This window comes from Crassostrea angulata, chromosome 7 (genome assembly GCF_025612915.1).
Source record: "Crassostrea angulata isolate pt1a10 chromosome 7, ASM2561291v2, whole genome shotgun sequence".
Classification (NCBI taxonomy): domain Eukaryota; kingdom Metazoa; phylum Mollusca; class Bivalvia; order Ostreida; family Ostreidae; genus Magallana; species Magallana angulata.
This window is the reverse complement of record NC_069117.1, coordinates 36233748-36252927: the sequence shown is the minus strand read 5'-3', so window position 1 is coordinate 36252927 and position 19180 is coordinate 36233748. Positions and strand designations below refer to the sequence as shown.

The 19180-nt window shown below is 32.7% G+C and overlaps 1 protein-coding gene across 3 annotated transcripts in view; it reads left to right on the top strand.

Moving 5' to 3' along the window:
- Positions 1 to 19180, top strand: part of LOC128155164 (Golgi pH regulator-like) — a 211234-nt gene that overhangs the window by 156951 nt on the left and 35103 nt on the right. For all 3 annotated transcript variants that reach the window (XM_052816743.1, XM_052816745.1, XM_052816744.1), the window contains one exon: positions 1629 to 1724. In XM_052816743.1, the coding sequence (XP_052672703.1) occupies positions 1629 to 1724 (96 nt within the window). The remainder of the gene's footprint in view (positions 1 to 1628; positions 1725 to 19180) is intronic.

The window sequence follows — 19180 nt, the reverse complement described above, 5'->3', positions numbered from 1 at the left end:
CGCTGGATTTAATACATCCCATATAACATTTTCATCAATTGTGAATGTAAATGCTGACACCTTAAACATGCATCGGTTAATCTTTATTGTAAAATATCATGATATTGCTTGATCCCATTGTCTGCACTGTTTCGGAGAATGTAACTTTTAAACCTTAGATATGCCTGACATCAGGCAATAAATTGATAAAGTGACCCTATAGGGCATTTATGTATTACAATTAAGATTTAAAATCATTCTCATGATTGTAGACATAGTGTTTTGGCAATTTTGAAATTGTTATATTAAATTCTCCTTTTTACATTTAAATAATAAAAGTTTGCGGATTATGATAAATGTTTTGCAAGGTTTATCCAAGGTAAAAAAATGCAAGCTCATTATAGAAAATCATAGTCTTGTGGGATCAATTTTCTGGGGTATGGAGTTACATTGTACCATAAAAGAAAGTTAGGAAAACTAATCTGTCAAGACTCACATAAGAAACATGTTAAAGGTTTTATCATGTGTTTATCCACAGAACTTTGCATGGCTATTTTCATTTACTGCAAAGGGAATTACTGTCGCTGTGTTTTTTTCTCTTTAACAAATGAAAAGATATTAGATTTTTTGGCAAAATATTGCATATAAAGTATATAAACTAATATGTGTGTACTGTTGTCATAAATGAAAATGAATTTGTTAGCATAATGGATGCTAATATTGTTTTCTTTGCCTTTTATACCAAAACGCAACATTAGTATAGTCATTTAAAATTCACTTTCTTTTTCACTTGACTCAGGTAACCAATTGCAATTGGTTTCTATCCATTATCATGGGGTGTTGCTAAAACGCGGAAGGGAAAGCGGAGCGGAAAACTTAAAACACAAAAAAGATTATCGCTTAAATATTACCATAAATCTGGAAATTTTTACCGTAGATAAATTTTTAGCAAATTTGCGCGTGATCTGCATTTGCAATTTTTTTCTTCCTAAAAGTTATTCAACAATTTAAAAAAAGTAAATAAAATTTTTGCTGAAGGTTATCTACTTTTTCTATATGAACAGGTGTCCATAAGTAGTAGTCATTTAAATTTTTTTTTTATATAACTACTAATTACCCCTATAACCCCGCGTGCTGAGAAGGGCTTCACTCACAATTGATACCTTCGATTAACTGACATCATTATGTCTATCTTAAATGAACATATATACTGATGACATGATTTATACATACATTTTACTTTTAGAATAAGATTTTTAAAGATTTGGTTTTCTCTCCCCATATTGTGACCATACCCTATCCCCAGAAATCATTATTTGAAGTTACCAAATACTTCTATTTTCATATTTAAAAAAAAAATTAAAATCATCAAATCTTCCTAAATAATGCATCTTAGACCTAGAACAATCTACATTTAAAATTCACCAGAACACAGCTATTTGTTTTAAATCAGCTTGGCAGAAGGCTCAAAGATCGGTTGAGTTTTTCACATTTTCATACTTTTCCTAGGAGCCATTGATCAGCATCCAATCTAGATATCAATCTAAAAAGACTTTTTGTTTTATCTTTCAATATAGTAAAAAGAGTTCTTGACAATACAGTTGTATGTTCTTCACAAGCACTAACTTACTTGTCATTTTTTTTTGCAGTCAACGATAAACATAATTTTTGATCGTGTTGGTAAAGTTGACCCTGTTACAAGAGGAATAGAAATAGCTGTCAACTACATTGGAATTCAATTTGATGTAAGTGTTTCCTATCAATTTATAATTTTAACCTTAGATAAAGAGCTCTCTACTTTAATAACATGATCTTACCTAATAGTATATGCTGTAACCAATATAGTAATTCGTGTTCAGTAATGACACTTTCAAATTGGTCCATATTACAACTGCAAGTTGCAACAAAGATTCTGATTTGCACAATTCTATAAGCCTGCTCCTTTATCAATTTCCTCTGCATGAAAACAGAATACTGTTCATGAACATATGAACATTTTGTTAGAGACAATGAAAGAAATCAAAATGTAAAAAGCCTGAAGAAAAGACCCCAAAAAAGTCATGACTGTTATTCCATTTATCAAATGCACTGACAGTATATTGTAATAGAATACAACTGACATGGACAATGTACCTTTTATATAAACAATAATTTGAGGTATTTATTTGCCTTTTGAGAACTACTCAGCTATACACATCATCAATGCTAAATATTAGGAATAGATATTGCATACACAGTTAACACTTCATAAGATAAAACACTAAAACATCTCATTGGCCGATGGCCTTGAAACTTTTTTGTAGCAGATGGCCTTGTGTGATTGGCCAATGGCCTTGGAAATGAAGAAGGCCGATGGCCTTATGCATGTATTTGTGGCAGATGGCCTTGATACCAAATGTACCATGTATGCTAAAAATGCAATTTCTTTGGGGTTGAATAACACATGACATAATTACTCATGTGTGGAATGCCCAAAATGAAGGTAGCACAAACAACATATGCTTATTTACTCATGTGTGAAATACCTAAAATAAAGGTATCACAAACAGATAATTGATGTGTTTGAGGTAGCTGAGAGTCCCCAAAAGAAATTGAATTACCCCCATCGGTGTGTTCTCCGAACGCCTACTCCTCAATTAAAAATATTAATTGGTCAAGGCAATTATGGGGCCCTCTAAGGGGACACAGGTAGCATTGTGAATATCAAAATCGAAAAAATAATTTTTGACCAAAATCGTGACCATGTCCCTTTAACAAACATTTGCAAAATTTTACGGTTATTTCCAATATAACAAATTTACGGATATTGCAAACTGATTTTGAGTCCAGTAATGGTGAATATTAACGAAATTTAACACTTTTATAACGAATTACTTAACAGCTTAAAAAGTTTTCATTACCTACCTCTTAGCATAATAGTTTGAACTTTCAGATAAATTCTTCAATTCACAATCAGATTATTAAAGATATCAAAAAAGTGTATTTTTAATCTAACCCTTAATTAGAAAAAAATGTAGTCTGGTGAAAGAAAACATGTATATAGTGAATTTGCTATAGGTAGTATTGCGAATTACGGATATAACGAAGTAAATCCATTGGTCCCTAGGACTTCGCTATAACCGAGTTTTACTGGACATATCTTATAAAAGTTATGAAACAATCCATATCAGTACAATAATTGCAAGAAAATACTATGTATGGTTTTAGAAAGAAACACTTTGTATTATACATTAGTTATGATTTGAACACAGCATTAAAGTGAGAAAAAACCATATATACAAAGCTTATAGAACAATAAAAAAAACACTGTAAAGTATACACATGTTTTAAGTTGAATGCACAATAAAATGAGAGAAACAAACAAAATTTATATAGAGCTTATAAATCATTCCATATCAGTATGACATGTATAATATGTAATTGCAAAGAAAACACTGTTATTTTAATATCTATATTGCACATGAGTTAAGATTTTGACACCATTGAACTGCATATGGAATATCACATTCTTTTTAATTATGAGTGAGGATTTTGACACAATTGAACTGCATATGGAATATCAGATCCTTGGGAATTACAGAAACAGTTTTCCATTTGTAATCGACATGGATTTTTTTTTATTTATTATCACAATGAATGACTTGGTGCACAATGTGTCATCTGTACGGATGTAAGGCCAGCATTTTTTGAAATTTCGATTTACAAACCCGCCGACCCTATTTTTTTAAAAATTCAAATAAAAATAAAAGGACCAGAACTAGCTATTAATTTTATTTTTTCCTCCGACCCGAAATTTTCTTTCTGGTAAAAATAAAAATAATGTTGATGCAATCACGTACGTGTAGTCTGAATTATTGTTTTTCATGCATTGATTAAAAAGACCAAGTTCTTTCCGATCAAGTCACAGGCACTAGAAGTCACAAAAAAACACCATTGGGCCTACTCCTGTTTGCTTTCGTCCAACCCTACAATTTACGACCCTTTTAAGTTTTGTGATCGGCAACTTAGCCAGAATTTCCTCAAGAAAGAGAAGTTGAAGTCTTTTTCTATCACAATTCCGTAAATTAAAAAAAAAAACCTCATTGGCGCAAGAAAATGATAAGTTACTTATTTAAAAAAAACATTTTTTGCAAAAGAAATTCTAAAATAATCATAATTTAACCGTTTGGAAATAGATCCTCTACATAACGGTTGTAAGTGGGTCATAGGGTTGGACTAATAACCCTAAACAGACTGAACACAGGAGCCTTATGACTGAAGGAAAGAGAATGATTTTATTTGTCATTAAGCTAACAAAATAACGAAACATTTCCTTTATTAAAGGTATAATTACATAAATAAATAAAATTTTAAAAATTAGTTCGTCTTTTTTAAATAAAAAAAACTTGTTTGATTTTTTACTGACATTTATGGACATGCTTCTAATCCAATTTATTTTCAGTAACAATATTTTATATTTTGAATTTGTGAATAGCATTGTTAACTTAATCAGATGAATGATTTCTCAAACTTCTTCCTATTTTTCTGCAAGGAAGAAGTGAAAACTCCCTTAATTTTTTTGGTACAGTATGTACTTGTATATATATACATGTAATTATATATAAAAAAAAAAAAAACCTTCGTTTTTATACATGCATATACAATATATTAACACAAATTTTTAGTGCCCATGGATAAAATATGTTATGATAAGAACATCATCAACAACCAAAATTACTTATATATTTAAAAAATGGCAGCTCCTGGACATGTGTTCTTATTTTAAAAATAAAAAAAATATTGTTGAAAAATTGTTTTATTTTTATTTTTTTTCTCGACGGACAAATTTTTCAATTTTATTTTTATTTTTTTTCCCTCCTCCTACCCAAATAATTTGAAAAATATTTCGTAAATCTAAAAATTAAAAAATGCTGGCCTAACGGTTATAGCAGTCAGACTTCCATCTTCCCAACATTTTATCATGTTGTCATTACCGGATGCAGCGGATGTGGCAGCCCCGATTCTGAGGGAATGTCCATTGCACTTTTCATCTCTGTTTGCCAATGTGTTGAGTAGTTGATGTTTACTGATGAAGAAATTTCTAGTCAACGGTCGAGTTTCATTTTCTTTAATGAAAAGTGCGGGAGATACACCTCCGGTCCTGAGATATTAAAGATTTTATGTTTTTGCTTGTGCCTTATTTTTCTCCAAAAGTATTAAAAAACTTTCAAATTTTTAGAGATGGTAGAGAATTAACGGCCACAGTGCCCTTTTTATATTCGAACGTCCGCTGTCACTTCCAGTCGTCACTGGAAGGAAATGAAAGACCTTAATTATTCTTTTTTTTTAAATTGAATTTTTTAAAATGTTTTTATTCGATATACACGTTCTCAAAACTTCTGAATCTGAAATTTGTTTTAAAATCAATCCATGCACTTTCAAGATTTTGGGCTTCAATGTCTTGAAGCGAGAGTCTACGTAGCTCAGTCGTTAGAGTAGTGGACTTGTGCCCAGGCGACCCAGGTTCAGTCCCCAAGTGCCGAATGTGTTTTCTCTCTTAATCGTGTTTTGTTTAACGATTTTATCTTTAAAATGATGGATTTGAATGTTTTTTGCGAGGCCCCTTAGGTCCACTCAGAAAATAAATAAGCAATGTTAAACCGAATGCTATGGGGAAAATTCAGCCTGCGCATGAGTTAGCCTGGTTCCTGTGCGTAATGGGTCGCTCAGGGAACCAGGCTAGCACACGTTTATCTGATTCGGGATTGGGATTCCATGCCATTCCATGTATACGTAATACAACATACAGATTTAGTGGTTTAAAGCAGGTGGCTAGAGTCGGTGGAATCGTTGATAATCTTAAGACTTTCATGTTTTTGTTAGAATCACATGCATATGGTCCATGTATTGCAGTCTTTTTTTAAAGGACAGAAACTTGTCCGTTTTATTTTTGTCTTTTAATTATATTGAAATTAATAGGGGGTTTTTTTCAGTGCAAATTTAGAGCATTTTTTGTTAGCTCGCTATATTCAGACAGTCGTCGCATTGCAGGCATCAAAGACATGCCGCCAAAGCACTACTGCAGTTGGACCGCATGAGGGTTTGTTGGGTCGATTTACCGGCATCGAAGAAATTCTGCCATCTCAATGATTGTATTGACACAACATTTACCAATGCACATGGCTTTAAGAGGACGACTGTTTAGTTTTAATTCACATATATAGATACATGCATGCATGTATACATGCCTTTATTTAGAAATGTTGCTTATATAATGTGTTTGTGTATGTCTACAGCAGGCCTGATCTACAGATAAAAATCGTTTGTCTGTCTGGGATTAAGCCTCTAAAGTATACACACGGAATTATACATACGACTTGGTGACTGCGACAAGGTGTGAAAACTGCCCACCTGTCTGTGTGTTTGATCCTAGGAATAAACAGGTGTAAACACTGATCGGGGAAATACACTGTTGAAGCAAAAAGTACAAATTTTCACGTTTAATAAAAAAAACATCATTACTGCTCGGTGCATGGGGATTGTATAATCATTTAGAATCTGTCTTTAAGTTTATAAATATTCACAAAGTACTACATTCATATAATGTTCCCCCAAAACAGGATTTATTACACCTGTTTAGTGATTAAGCATAAGGTCAAAATTCATTAAATTTCGTATTTTTTTAAGTGATTGCTTAACACTGATCGTTTACATGTAGAAATAAAACTGGGGTAGTTATTTTATTTGCTGACTTAGCAGAATTTATTTTATCACATAGTATTTGTCGGCAAAGATAAACCAAAGACAAAAAGAAAAATAATCGATATATAAAAGAAACACATAAAAAGATAATCAATTTCTTTACTGAATCGATCTCTGATTAAATAAACTCTCTCTCTCTCTCTCTCTCTCTCTCTCTGATTTTCCAGTACATTTGTACTAAAATTTGAGGCCCTGAGTCAGAAAGGTAAAAGCCCTATTAATCCCCTAACAACATCATAACCACAAGTTCTAGCACATATTTGATTGTAAACTTATCTACAGCTACAAACTAGATGCTGTCATTGAACAGTAATACCCGCACCAAGTGTTTGCCCCTAAATAACACTGTTTTGTTAAAGTACAAGTTTTAGTAAAAACGAAGGCTACATGCAATTTCCAGTAATTTTTAAAAATTATAATTTTCACAGAGGATGAGATCCTATCCCATAATACACACGATTTGGGGTTCAACTGTTTGCATGTGAATTAATTTTTAAAGTTAATCAATAATCTTAACATTTCAATTGTCATAGAAAGTATGGTCTATATAATTATAACAAACAAAATAAAATTATGCCCCCTCCCCTCTGCGGTTGCCGGCTTTAGATTTGATTTTGTAGTGTGCCAACATCATTGTGTGCATGGATTTAGAGAAGGGGTGGGATTGAGGGGTCCAGGCCCCCCTTGTAAATTCCTTTATATTACCGCAATAGTAAAATTACTATTAATCAATGCTAAGAGGGATCTAAATTGAGAAATTCAGGGCTCTACCACCCATTGGGGGCCACATGTGGGACTAAATATGCAAAAAAAGATTTTCAAAAGAAATGTTCTCTACCCAAACTCATGTGAGGGAAAAACTGAATACATAGTTATGATGTCCATGAAGCTCTTTACCAAATTTGTGAAATTTATGGCTCCTGGGTCAGGGGTTCAGGCTCTATGTTGGGGCCACTTTGGCCATATAGTGGGAATGTATTAAATCTTATAAAATCTTTTTTACTCCCATATATATTTGAATAAAACTGAATGCATGGTTATGAAGTATACGGACTCCTCTACATAAATTGTGAAATTCATGACCCCAGGTACAGGGGTTAAGGTTCTAGGACAGGGCCAATTTAGCCATGTAGTGAAAATGTATTAAATCCTTGGAAATCTTCTTTTTTTACTCCTACACATGTGGGGAAAAAACTGGATGCATGGTTATGATGTCCACAAACTCCTCTACCTAAATTGTAAAATTCATGGCCCCTGGGTCAGAGGTTCAGGTCGTAAGGGGGGGGGGGGCAATATGGCCATACAGTGTTAATGCATATAATGTTTAAAAAATTTCTTCTGACAGAATGTAAAGAAAGAAAATAAAGCCATCTGTCAGAATTTTGAATCTCAAGTCTCCCAATTTAGGGATTTGGGTCTAGGGAGGGAGAAAAACACTCAAATAGTGTACAGGGAATGGGTTCTTAATGCAGGGTGGGCCAAAATTGTGATTTAGTGTTATTGTATATAAAATGTTTTTAAAATATCCACTGACACAGAAAATAAACTAACTGCATGTTTAGGAAAAAAACATTAAGCTGTCATTTTTAATAATATTTTATGTTTCCTGCATGTAAGGCAAGGGTTATGGTGGGAGGGGGGGGGGTTGTATTTGTCTTCTTATTTTATTCTGCTCATGAATTTTAAGGAAAGAAATAAGTTAATTCACATGTTTAGAAAAGAAAAATAATGAAGCTGTCTATCAAAGTTATCAATAAGATATTGTAAAAGCATTTGAAAAGAGTTCAGGGAAGAGGAGTATAACAGTTCATGGAGTTATCTTCCCATGCTTCTTCGCAATGAAGTTATCTTCCTATACTTGTTCATATCCAGTATTTAATCATTGAATAGAATGCAGTTAAGAAGTTGTATGATCAAAAGAGTTATGAGAGTATTTTTGGGAGTTGATTTTTAATTAACTCTCCTATGCAGTTACTCTGGCAAACCGAAACTAAAACAGTGTTTGGACCTAAGCACAAATCATTATGGCTGACAAGACTTAGTTCTTGAAAATAATCGATAAATTCGATGTAATGTACGTTGAAGCATTTTTTAAAAAGGGAAACTTATTTATAAATACCTAGCTGCAGAACTGTAGCTCTCCGGGAAAAAAATATCGACAGAGCGGTCTGTCAATATTTTTTCCCGGAGAGCTACAGTTCTGCAGCTAATAAATACCTTGAAAATGGTCAGATTTTAAATAGTACGAACAATTTAGAAATTTTATTCAGTTATATATTTTTCCACGCCAGAGTTCAATATAGTCTCGTTCGACCATCGGCTGTCTCTGTACATCTCCTACAAGCAGAGAGTCAGTCTATATTAAGAGGTCGCATCATCAAGCTATCACGTGACCTGGTATCTCTTACTTGATGGAGATAATGGAGACAGCCGAGCATCTTGTTGAACGAGACTAGAGTTCATTATTGGTTGGATCCATACAATTTTTGAAATATTTCGAATGCCGATACATAGTTTGATGGAATCAATTTTTTTATTTTTTAAATATTACACAACATGATTCATAAGAGGTTTTCTCGAAATTCTTTTTGGAAAAGTCCAAGAACTTATATTATAAAAATGTGCGTAATTTAAATACAGATTATCAACTACTTACCAAGCAAAATAACATATCGTTGATTTTAAGATTAATAATAGTCGATAAAATCAACTCCCGTCAGTACTTCAGTACTGACTTATCATTTGAAAAAAAAAGTAGTTTTGAATTTTTATTAAATAAACAAGTAGACTTGTTAAAAGCAAAGTAAACGCTAGTATACTAGCCTCCTTGTTTTAGAGTAAACTCGGGTGACCTATTGCTATCTGTTTTCATCTGTCGTCGTGCGTTAACAATTTTACATTTTTAACTTCTTCTTAAAAACTACAAGACTGATTGTTACCATTTTTGGTGTGAGGCATCTCAATGGTAAGAGAAATCTAAATTGTGAAATTCATGGCTGTACCACCCCCAGGGCGCCACATGTGGGGCCGAATATGCAAAAAAGCCAAATTTTCAAAAATCTTCCTCTCTACTCCCACACATGTGAGGAAAAAACTGGTTGCATAGTTATAATGTCTATGAAGCCCTCTACCAAAATTGTGAAATTCATGGCCCCTGGGTCAGGGGTTCTGGCTCGAGGGTGGGGCCAATATGACCATATAGTAAAACTGTATCAAATCTTAGAGAATCGTCTTCTCTTCTCCCATATATATTTGTTAAAAACTAAATGCCTGGTTATAAAGTCCATGAACCCCTCTACCAAAATTGTAAAATTCATAACCCCTTTGTCAGGGGTTCAGGCTCTAGGGTGGGGCCAAGATGGCCATATAGTAAAAAATTTTATATCTTAAACTTCTTCTCAACTCCCACACATGTGGGTAAGCAATTGAATACATGGTTATAATGTCCACTAACTCCTCTACCTAAATTGTGAAATTCATGGCCCGTGGGTCAAGAGTTGATGACAATATTCAATCATCTGTATCTAAAAAATGAACAATAATTTTAGATGGTTGTAAGCAAAAAAAAATGTTAGTATTCATGGGACCTTTTGAATGAACTCAAAAAGGGGCTGGCCCCTTCAGTTAGGGGCCAAGAGACTCGGTAAGTCTCTTACACATACCTTATAAACGAACAACATTCTGTAAAGCATTCTAGAAGCAAAGTTGTTGATGGTAACAATATTAGTTTGTAAAAAATCTTATTGCCACACCCATTGATGACGTTATTAGAGATTTTAGGGGACTAAAATCTTAAATGTGCTGTATTTGAAATAGAAAAACTGTTTGTTAAGCATTTGGTTTTTAGCTCACCTGAGCTGAAAGCTCAAGTAAGCTTTTCTGATCACCTTTTGTCCGTCGTCCGTCTGTCCGTCTGTAAACTTTTCACATTTTAAACTTCTTCTCTAAAACCACTTGGCCAATTTCAACCAAATTTGGCACAAAGCATCCCTAAACAAAGGTGATTATAAATTGCAGAAATGAAAGACCGATCATTATTTAAAACGGAGAAAACCTCGAAACTGTAGAAAGGGGGTGCATTTTAAAAAATCTTATTCTCAAGAACTACTAAGTCAAATTCAACGTAATTTTGCATAAATAATCCTTATGGAAAGGAAATATAAATTGCTAAAATTATCGGCGAATTATGTTTCAAATTTAAGTAATTAACGAAAATAAGAATAAAGAGATAATCGCTGTCAATCACTTTATAACTTCGGGTTCGGTATTCCATATCGAAAACAAAAGTTCGTTGTATAAGGCAGCCATGTTTGAATGTTGACGCATGACAAACGGGTCTAACTGACAAAGATGAATTTGCTTGTTGTGCGACAGTTAACGTGCGAGGGGATACTTGAAACATGCTAAATATATTTTTGTCAATTTCATGAAGTGAATTGAGGTTAAATTTTTCAATGCGTTGACATTTTCACTTGTGACCGTGGTTTTACGGTGTTTTAATTTTCGTTTATGCTTTTTAACTTGAAGTTGAGGGGAAATGTCGCCCGTATTTTGGAATTTTTACACATTGAATCCCCATATCGAATATAGAATTCTGTAAATCAGACAGTTAATTGTTTACTTGTGCAAAATGAGCAAAATCTGATGCACGTACAACATATTATATTATGAATACTATACATTCTATTGGTAATTTGGTACGATCTCTACGTTATGGTTGATTATAATGCAACGTGTTTTGTTAAGATGCTCTGCATTTTCAATCTAAACGGAGATTGTTTTTGCTGCTAGAAATATATAGGTATATATATATTATGAAAAATAAATTGTGCTCTTTCTTTATAGTGCATGTTTCTTCTGTTTTAATTGTTTACGATTTTCTCTTTACTAACCATATTCAGCTGTGTAAAGTTTCGAATGATAAGCAAGATACAGAGCTTTGCTCACAGAACTGAGGCCATGCTTTTGTTCATTCTGAATAGGAAATACCAAGTTTAAAAATCTTAAGTTGAATGTAATTATACCCGCACTTTCTAAAGAAAGTTCAGGTATATTGTTGTTACCCTGTTCCGTCCGTCCGTCCGTCTGTCCGTCCGTCTGTCTGTGCAATCGTGTCCGGTCCATATCTTTCTTTTGGGGAAACATTGGAAGTTTTTACTTCACACAATGATTGCTTATAACCTAAGAGTGTGTCATGACCTTGACCCAAGGTCATTTGGGTAAGGTCAAGGTCACTGGCAGAAAAAGTGCAAAATTTGTGTCCAGTCCATATCTTCATTATGGAGAAGCATTAAACGTTCTTACTTCACACAAAGATTGCTTATGACCTAAGGGTTTGTCATGATCTTGACCCAAGGTCATTTGGGAAAGGTTAAGGTCACTGGCAGAAAAATGCAAAATTCGTGTCAGGTCCATATCTTTCTTATTGGGGAAACATTGGAAGTTTTTACTTCACATAAGGATTGCTTATGACCTATGGGTGTGTCATGACCTTGACCCAAGGTCAATTGAGGAAGTTCAAGGTCATTGTTTCAAAAATGCTAAATTCTTTTTGTGTTATGTCTTGTATTAATGGAAATATTAGAAGCTAAAATTTGACACAAAGCTTGCCTGTCTCAGGCCACATAAAACTATTTTTAGACTCTCATCCCTGTCTCTCTGAAAATGGCCTGCCCCGATGAATTTTTTTAGGAAAAAAAAAATGTGTGGAAAAAAAATTTCGGAAAAAATCCGGCTCAGTATACCAATAATTCAAAATGTTTAAATATTAAATTTTTCTTGGCGGGGGGTATCAATTTGAGCTTGCTCACAGTACCTCTAGTTATCATAAGGAGAGGAACTTGTAAGTTGTAAGAACTTGTTTCCAATCCTTTTGTGTAATTTACCCAATAAAATATGTTCAAATCAATTCATTGGTTGATATATTAAACATGCTTACAAATCACCTTGTTGTGTTTGTTGGATTACAGCATCCTTTAATTGCACGATACAACCTTGTACATTGCCACCAACAACGGATTATACAAGACAAAAAAAATTTATCACTTAAAAAAACTACATCCCAGAACTCCTCTTATGATTAATAAATAATATAATAAATCATAAATCATTATGATAAATAAGACACATCATATCTTTGGATAAGATAGGGGCTGTCCTATAGATGTGTAATATGGTTTTAAAAATTTAAATTTCATCCAGGGAGTCAAATAGTAGCAGAAAATTTACGTTTATCACTCCATAAAAAACCTATATCCCAGAACTTCCTCTTAGATTTAATGAATAGACACATCATACCTTGGGATATGATAGGGGCTGTCCTATAGATGTGCAATGTGTGGATCTAGAGATGAGATAGGGGGTGGGGTGGGGTAAATAAAATCACGCTTTTTTTGTAAAAAAAAAAACCTTGCAAGGCCATTTATTTTTGCTTCAAATAAAAAACCCTTAAATTTACACTTTACTTAACTGTCGAATGATCTATTAAAATCAAAATATAATTTGGGGTACAACAAGTTTTATTAACTGGTAAAAAATATTTTTCTTTAAAAAAAAAATCAAATTACATCTTGCATAATTGACAAATGATCTATTGAGATATGATCAGATGTCTTATTTTCTACCTGGGGATCAATAACTAATATTTAAGTTAAAATTAATAACAATAAATTATTAAAATTAAATGTTTATCCTCCACATCCGCCCCCATCCACCCCAATCAAACCTGGTAACGTTCTAAAGATTCAGATTCTTCTTACATGTGTACAGTAGCAAATTATAAATCATTTCTTGGTATTTTTCTCTAGATGCACATTCAGATTTTGGAAATTGCTTTTTTAGCTCACCTGACCTGAAAGATCAAGTGAGCTATTCTGATCACATTTTGTCCGTCGTCCGTCTGTCTGTCCGTCTGTAAACTTTTCACATTTTGAACATCCTCTCTAAAACCACTTATCCTAATTCAACCAAATTTGGCTCAAAGCATTCTTATGGAAAGATAAATATAAATTGCAGAAATGAAAGAGAAATTTTCACTGAAAGCGGAGAAAACCTCAAAACTGTAAAAAAAAAAAAAAAAAAAAAAAGGGGGTGCATTTTTTAAAAATCTTCTTCTCAAGAACTACTTAGGCAAATTCAACGTAATTTAGCATCAATAATCCTTATGGGAAGGAAAATATTAATTGCAAAAATTATGGGCTAATTCTTTTTCAAATCTGAGTTATAACGAAAATAATAAGAAAGAAAAGGCGTGTTTCAAGCAATTTATAGCATCCATGAGTAGGCATGAACGGGCCAGGGCAGAACAAAAGATTGACAGTTATTAATCTGCCAATCTCATTAAAATTTCAAGATATTCACTGACCAGTATATTTGTATTCGCTGTAAATATTGCTGCAAAATAATTGGAATTGACAATTGCCAATCTGCCCCGGCTTTTATTTTGCCCTGGCCCGGGTTTGCTTACCCATTTTACCAAGACTCGTATTCTATAATTCTAAAACGCAGCTCTTTGTTTAAAGCAGCCAGGACACTATATGATAAACGGGTCGATCTGACAATGATGAATTTGTTTGTTGTGCAACAGTCCGTGTACGAAGGGAATCTTTGAAACATGCAGAATACATTGGTGCCGATTTTTTGAAGTAAATTGAGGCTAGATATTTCAATGCGTTGACAGTTTTCACATATGACGGTGGTGTTAGCTTGTTGTGATTTTCGTTTCGTTTTCATTTATGCTTTGCGTTAACCTGGGAACTGTCGCTTGTGTTTCCTGATTTTTACGTATCAGAGACTTCGGTAAATCAAACAGTTTACTGTTTACCTGCGCAAATTAAGCAACATCTGATGTATTAAGAAAGAACTAAAATGCAATTCATTAAGGCTATCGGTAATTCGGTATCATCTTTTGCGTAATGGTAGAATAATGCAATATGTTTTGTTGAGATGCTCGGCATTTTCTCGAGTTTATTCAGTTTAAATAGAGTTTTATATCGCTGACGGAAATATGTAGGTATATAAATGTATATGATTCATTTTGAAAAATAAATTGCGTTCTTTATTTGTTATAGTGCATGTTTCTTGTGTTTAATTGTTTACAATTTCTATTTACTTACCATATTTGAGTGTGAAGCTTCGAATTATAAGCAAGATACAGAGATTTGCTCACAATTCTATGTTTGTACACAGATCTGAGGCCATTCATTTTTTCTATTTGAAATGCCGAATAGGAAATACCAAGTTAAAAATCTTAAGCTGAATGTAATAAACTCATGTGAACAAAATATGACTCAAACCTAGCAAAATTTTGAGCTCATCTTGCTTATATTTCTATGATTGACGCTGAAATTTTGGTTGATCATTAGTAATTCTATATGAATTAGAGTATGTTAAATACTTGTACACAAAAAAATTAAAGAATGATATGCTGAATATAACTACTCTCTGGGGCCTTCTCTTTATACAATGAATAATGTGAAATGTGAGTAAATAAAAACGACATCGTTAAAACAGTTTCCATAGTTCTGACACATTTCTGTTGCGGGGATAAAAGAATTATCGCTATTCCTAAGAAAATATTACATCGGAAAATTATCCTGGTTTGTAGCCATTTGTTATTTTTGAATAAAAATGAAAATAATGAGTGGGCCGTAGTAAATTAGAGTGATGTGCCTGTCAATACGGTAACACTGATTTTTATAGCTCGTTAACATGTCACGTGACAACATTTTTCAGTCCAGTGTATTCATCAATCAAGTGTGAGTAAAGTTATAAAAGTCACGAGTTTACGCGAGGTAAACAACAGTCATTTAATTATAATGGAGAAAACAAATTAAATTGCTAAATATTTTTAATTTGAGAAATTGAGCGCATTGAGGTGCAATTTTCTTCTTCACATATATACATGTTGGATTTATTTGATAAAATACAATAACTATTATATCTAAAAAAAAATACAAAAACTAGTAAGTAGTTGAGGAAGAAAATGTACCTATATGCTCTCATATATTTTGATCGCTTTATTAAGTGGGGGAGGGGGGCAGAACGAAAATACAGGGAATTAGAAGTTATATAACAGTGTACCCCTACCAAATATTTAGTTCTATATCTTGCGTAGGATTTTCTTATTCTGTGTAAAAACAGTATTTCATGAAGGTACAATGTCAAAGATTACGTGTATGCAAAAATAAGTGTAAAATTCGAATACTTTACAATATTTATTTTTTTGTTATTCTACCGAGGGCCATATGGCACAATATCTTTTGAACGCCCATAGTTGCTCAGGTGAGCGATGTGGCCCCATGGACCTCTTGTAATTTTTTAGATAAAGAAAATATTGTATATATTTGGGGCAACAGTTAAGTTGCCTTAACAAAGCAGTTTCATCATTAAGATAAGAATTACCCACATGGGTCAAACACTACACTACATGTGAAGAAGATAAAATACTTTATTATTTCTAGTTCGAGAAAGTCAGGGTGTCTCCAAAGGGGCATAACCTATATACCATTTGATGCGCAATGACACAAAGAACAAGAATAGATATGGTTTAGTGATGGGGATCTCAAAAGTTATCAAAATATATCATCATTTCCTATTTTAGAGAGAGGGTGTGTGTTTAAGGGGGGTGTCTACACCAAATAAGAGTAGGAGATTTTTGTTGCATGCATTTGTTACTAATAATATGCACAGTATTCAACAATAATAGACCTCAAAGTACAATACTCTATTTTTTAGAGAATTTTTAAAATATCAATCTGCTTCCAGATAACCAGATAAGTCAAATTTTTAATTATTTCTGTTTTAAAACTCTTATGAAAGTGAAATGTTATAAAGTTTGAAAATGAAAAACAAAATAATCATGAATGAAGTTTGTATGATTTTTATTTGAATCCACATAAATATCAAACTAAAATATTAAGAAATTCTTTTAAGGCAAACTGCTGGATGAAATCCCACAAAAATCTGAAAAAGAAACAATAATCGTTGGTTAATGAGATGAAAAAAAGAAATTGAATGAAATTGAAAAATTAAAAGAAATACTTAATTATTGCAAAAATCTTGGTTTGAAAGATCCTGTTTAAGAGTTGTCTTTCTTGATTTTACTTGGTCTCTAATATCTTGGGACCAATTTTCAAATTAAAAAAAAATCACAAAGAATTTTTTTTAAAAAGGTACAAGTATATGCTAAAATGTAGGAATAAGGTTAGTAGTGCTTATGATAATGTTTGAATCTGAAAACGATATATTTTTGATGAATGCATCATATTTATATTTAACTCTTTAAAACAAAATGTAAGTAGTTTCATTGCCCTTTTTTTTATATACAATACAAATTATAAACAACCACATGCATATTGATACATACATTAGATGTCCATAGTGATACACATGTACGTGTTGTAATTAAAAACATGTTCTTTTTCAAGATTCTGTCGTTCCCTCATTTGGCTTGCAAATCCGGGCTTCCATTGCTCTTGCTACCTAGCTATATCTTTTTCAATTAAAATACATTAGTTAAGTGTCAAACTTTCAATGCAAGTCTTATACTGCAAATGTTTCAAATAATACAAGAGATGGTACTTAACTGAACTTTAGTTTTATATTAATCATGCATATATGGTTCAAGTGAAAATATTAAATCTGGTCACCTTTATCGATAATCCATCACATATTTATTATCGTCTGTTGCAGATGACATGACAAATATGTATTGCCAACAGCATATTTCGATTTCACGTTTTCTGTACATAACAGTTGATTATCAATGTTAGTTGAAAGCTTTAGGTAGCTAAACACAGTTTCGTATAAAATCCAGGGGGTTTTCTCTGGGGAAAAGCATGATGGGTAGGGATTTTCCTGCTATTTTTATGCGGTATACATGAAAATTAATTTTTTAAATTCTCAATTGCATAATATAGTGGATTATCTGTCGAATACATGAAAAGAGTATGTAGAAAAATTTTAAAAATTAATTTTGTGAGACTCTAAAATAAAGAGAGGTAACTCCAAAAACATCTGGAATTTCATGTAGAATTTCATACATGTTTTAGCGGGTGACATAGCTCTTTGAAAAGCTGGCGAATGTACCCTGAAAATTCTATCAAACGATTCCTAAGGACTTGTTCTTGAAAATGTACAGAAATTAAAATTGCTGATTTGGTTGCATTCTGCTTTTAGGGGGAGCCTAAAATGCATGGGTGTACTGCATTTAGAGGCATCCTTTTGTCTTTTTTCCGCATGTTTTGAATGCCAAATAAATTCTAGCATTAAGTTACATGTGCATTATTCTTAAATATTTAAAAAATTCACAATTTTATCTTTCTATTGATATATAGATATATATGTAACATGTTTTTACAATTTATTTGTATAGGGGTCAGTTTTGCTTTCCCCTCATCTGAAAACATCCTTATAACGTTACATATAAAACTGTGTTTTGCACCCTTAATCACGAAGGGAATTGACAAATTTTTTAAGCGTTTATATATAATCAGGTGATTACATTCTTATCTGATCTCCCTCGTTAAAAGAGTTCAATTGAACGGTGTATAGCTATTTTGTACCACGACATAATGCTATCAATCCGGAACAAAATGGCGTAATCGGATGTCAGACATATTGTGACGATGTAGCCTTCCACCTTAAAAACATTACCTGGGGGTCATACTTAACACCTTTTAATGCATCATAATGACATTAGACACAAGAATTATGATATATGATTTAGTGGGAAGGATCTAAACAGTTTTCAAGATATTTGGTATTTTCCTGTTTCTTGGGGTCTGAACAATCCCATAGGGCCATGGCCTACATTAAATTTGATTCATCATAATACATTAAGAAAAAAGGACCCCTTCCTTCCTATTATAACTCATATAAACATGATAATAGGTCTCTAAACTTACTTAAATGTAATACACAAATTTAATACAAAAAGTCACAGGGTCAATATGGGGTCAACTCAATAGTGTAAGTCTGACAAATGAAAAAATAACCTTTGCAATTAAAATGACAGAAACTGTACAAATGCGAAAGGATAGGTAATGATGATAAGCTTATTCAAATATTAAAAGATGATGATACAGTATGCTGGCAAAGGGAGATCACTTATTTAGAAAGTGAAAGTAATACTTATACCTATGGCGGTGTCTCATAATACTGTACATGCTACTACATGTATTATGCTTACCTATATTGGTCAACATCATAATGATAATCCAATTAGAGCACAATATAGGAATCCCTTTAGCTGATCATCACAGAAGAAACGTTTATGCGTGTTTATAAACCTTTTCTGTATATGGAAAACACATACTGGTATGTACACCACGAGAAATTACACATCTAACCAAAGAGCTGGGTAAAACTAGTACCTGCTAATGCGGCCTGCAGACCTGTGTTGTGTAAGTAACTTGAGACAAAGATCAGTTATTTGTAACATGCATGTATTTTTATGACT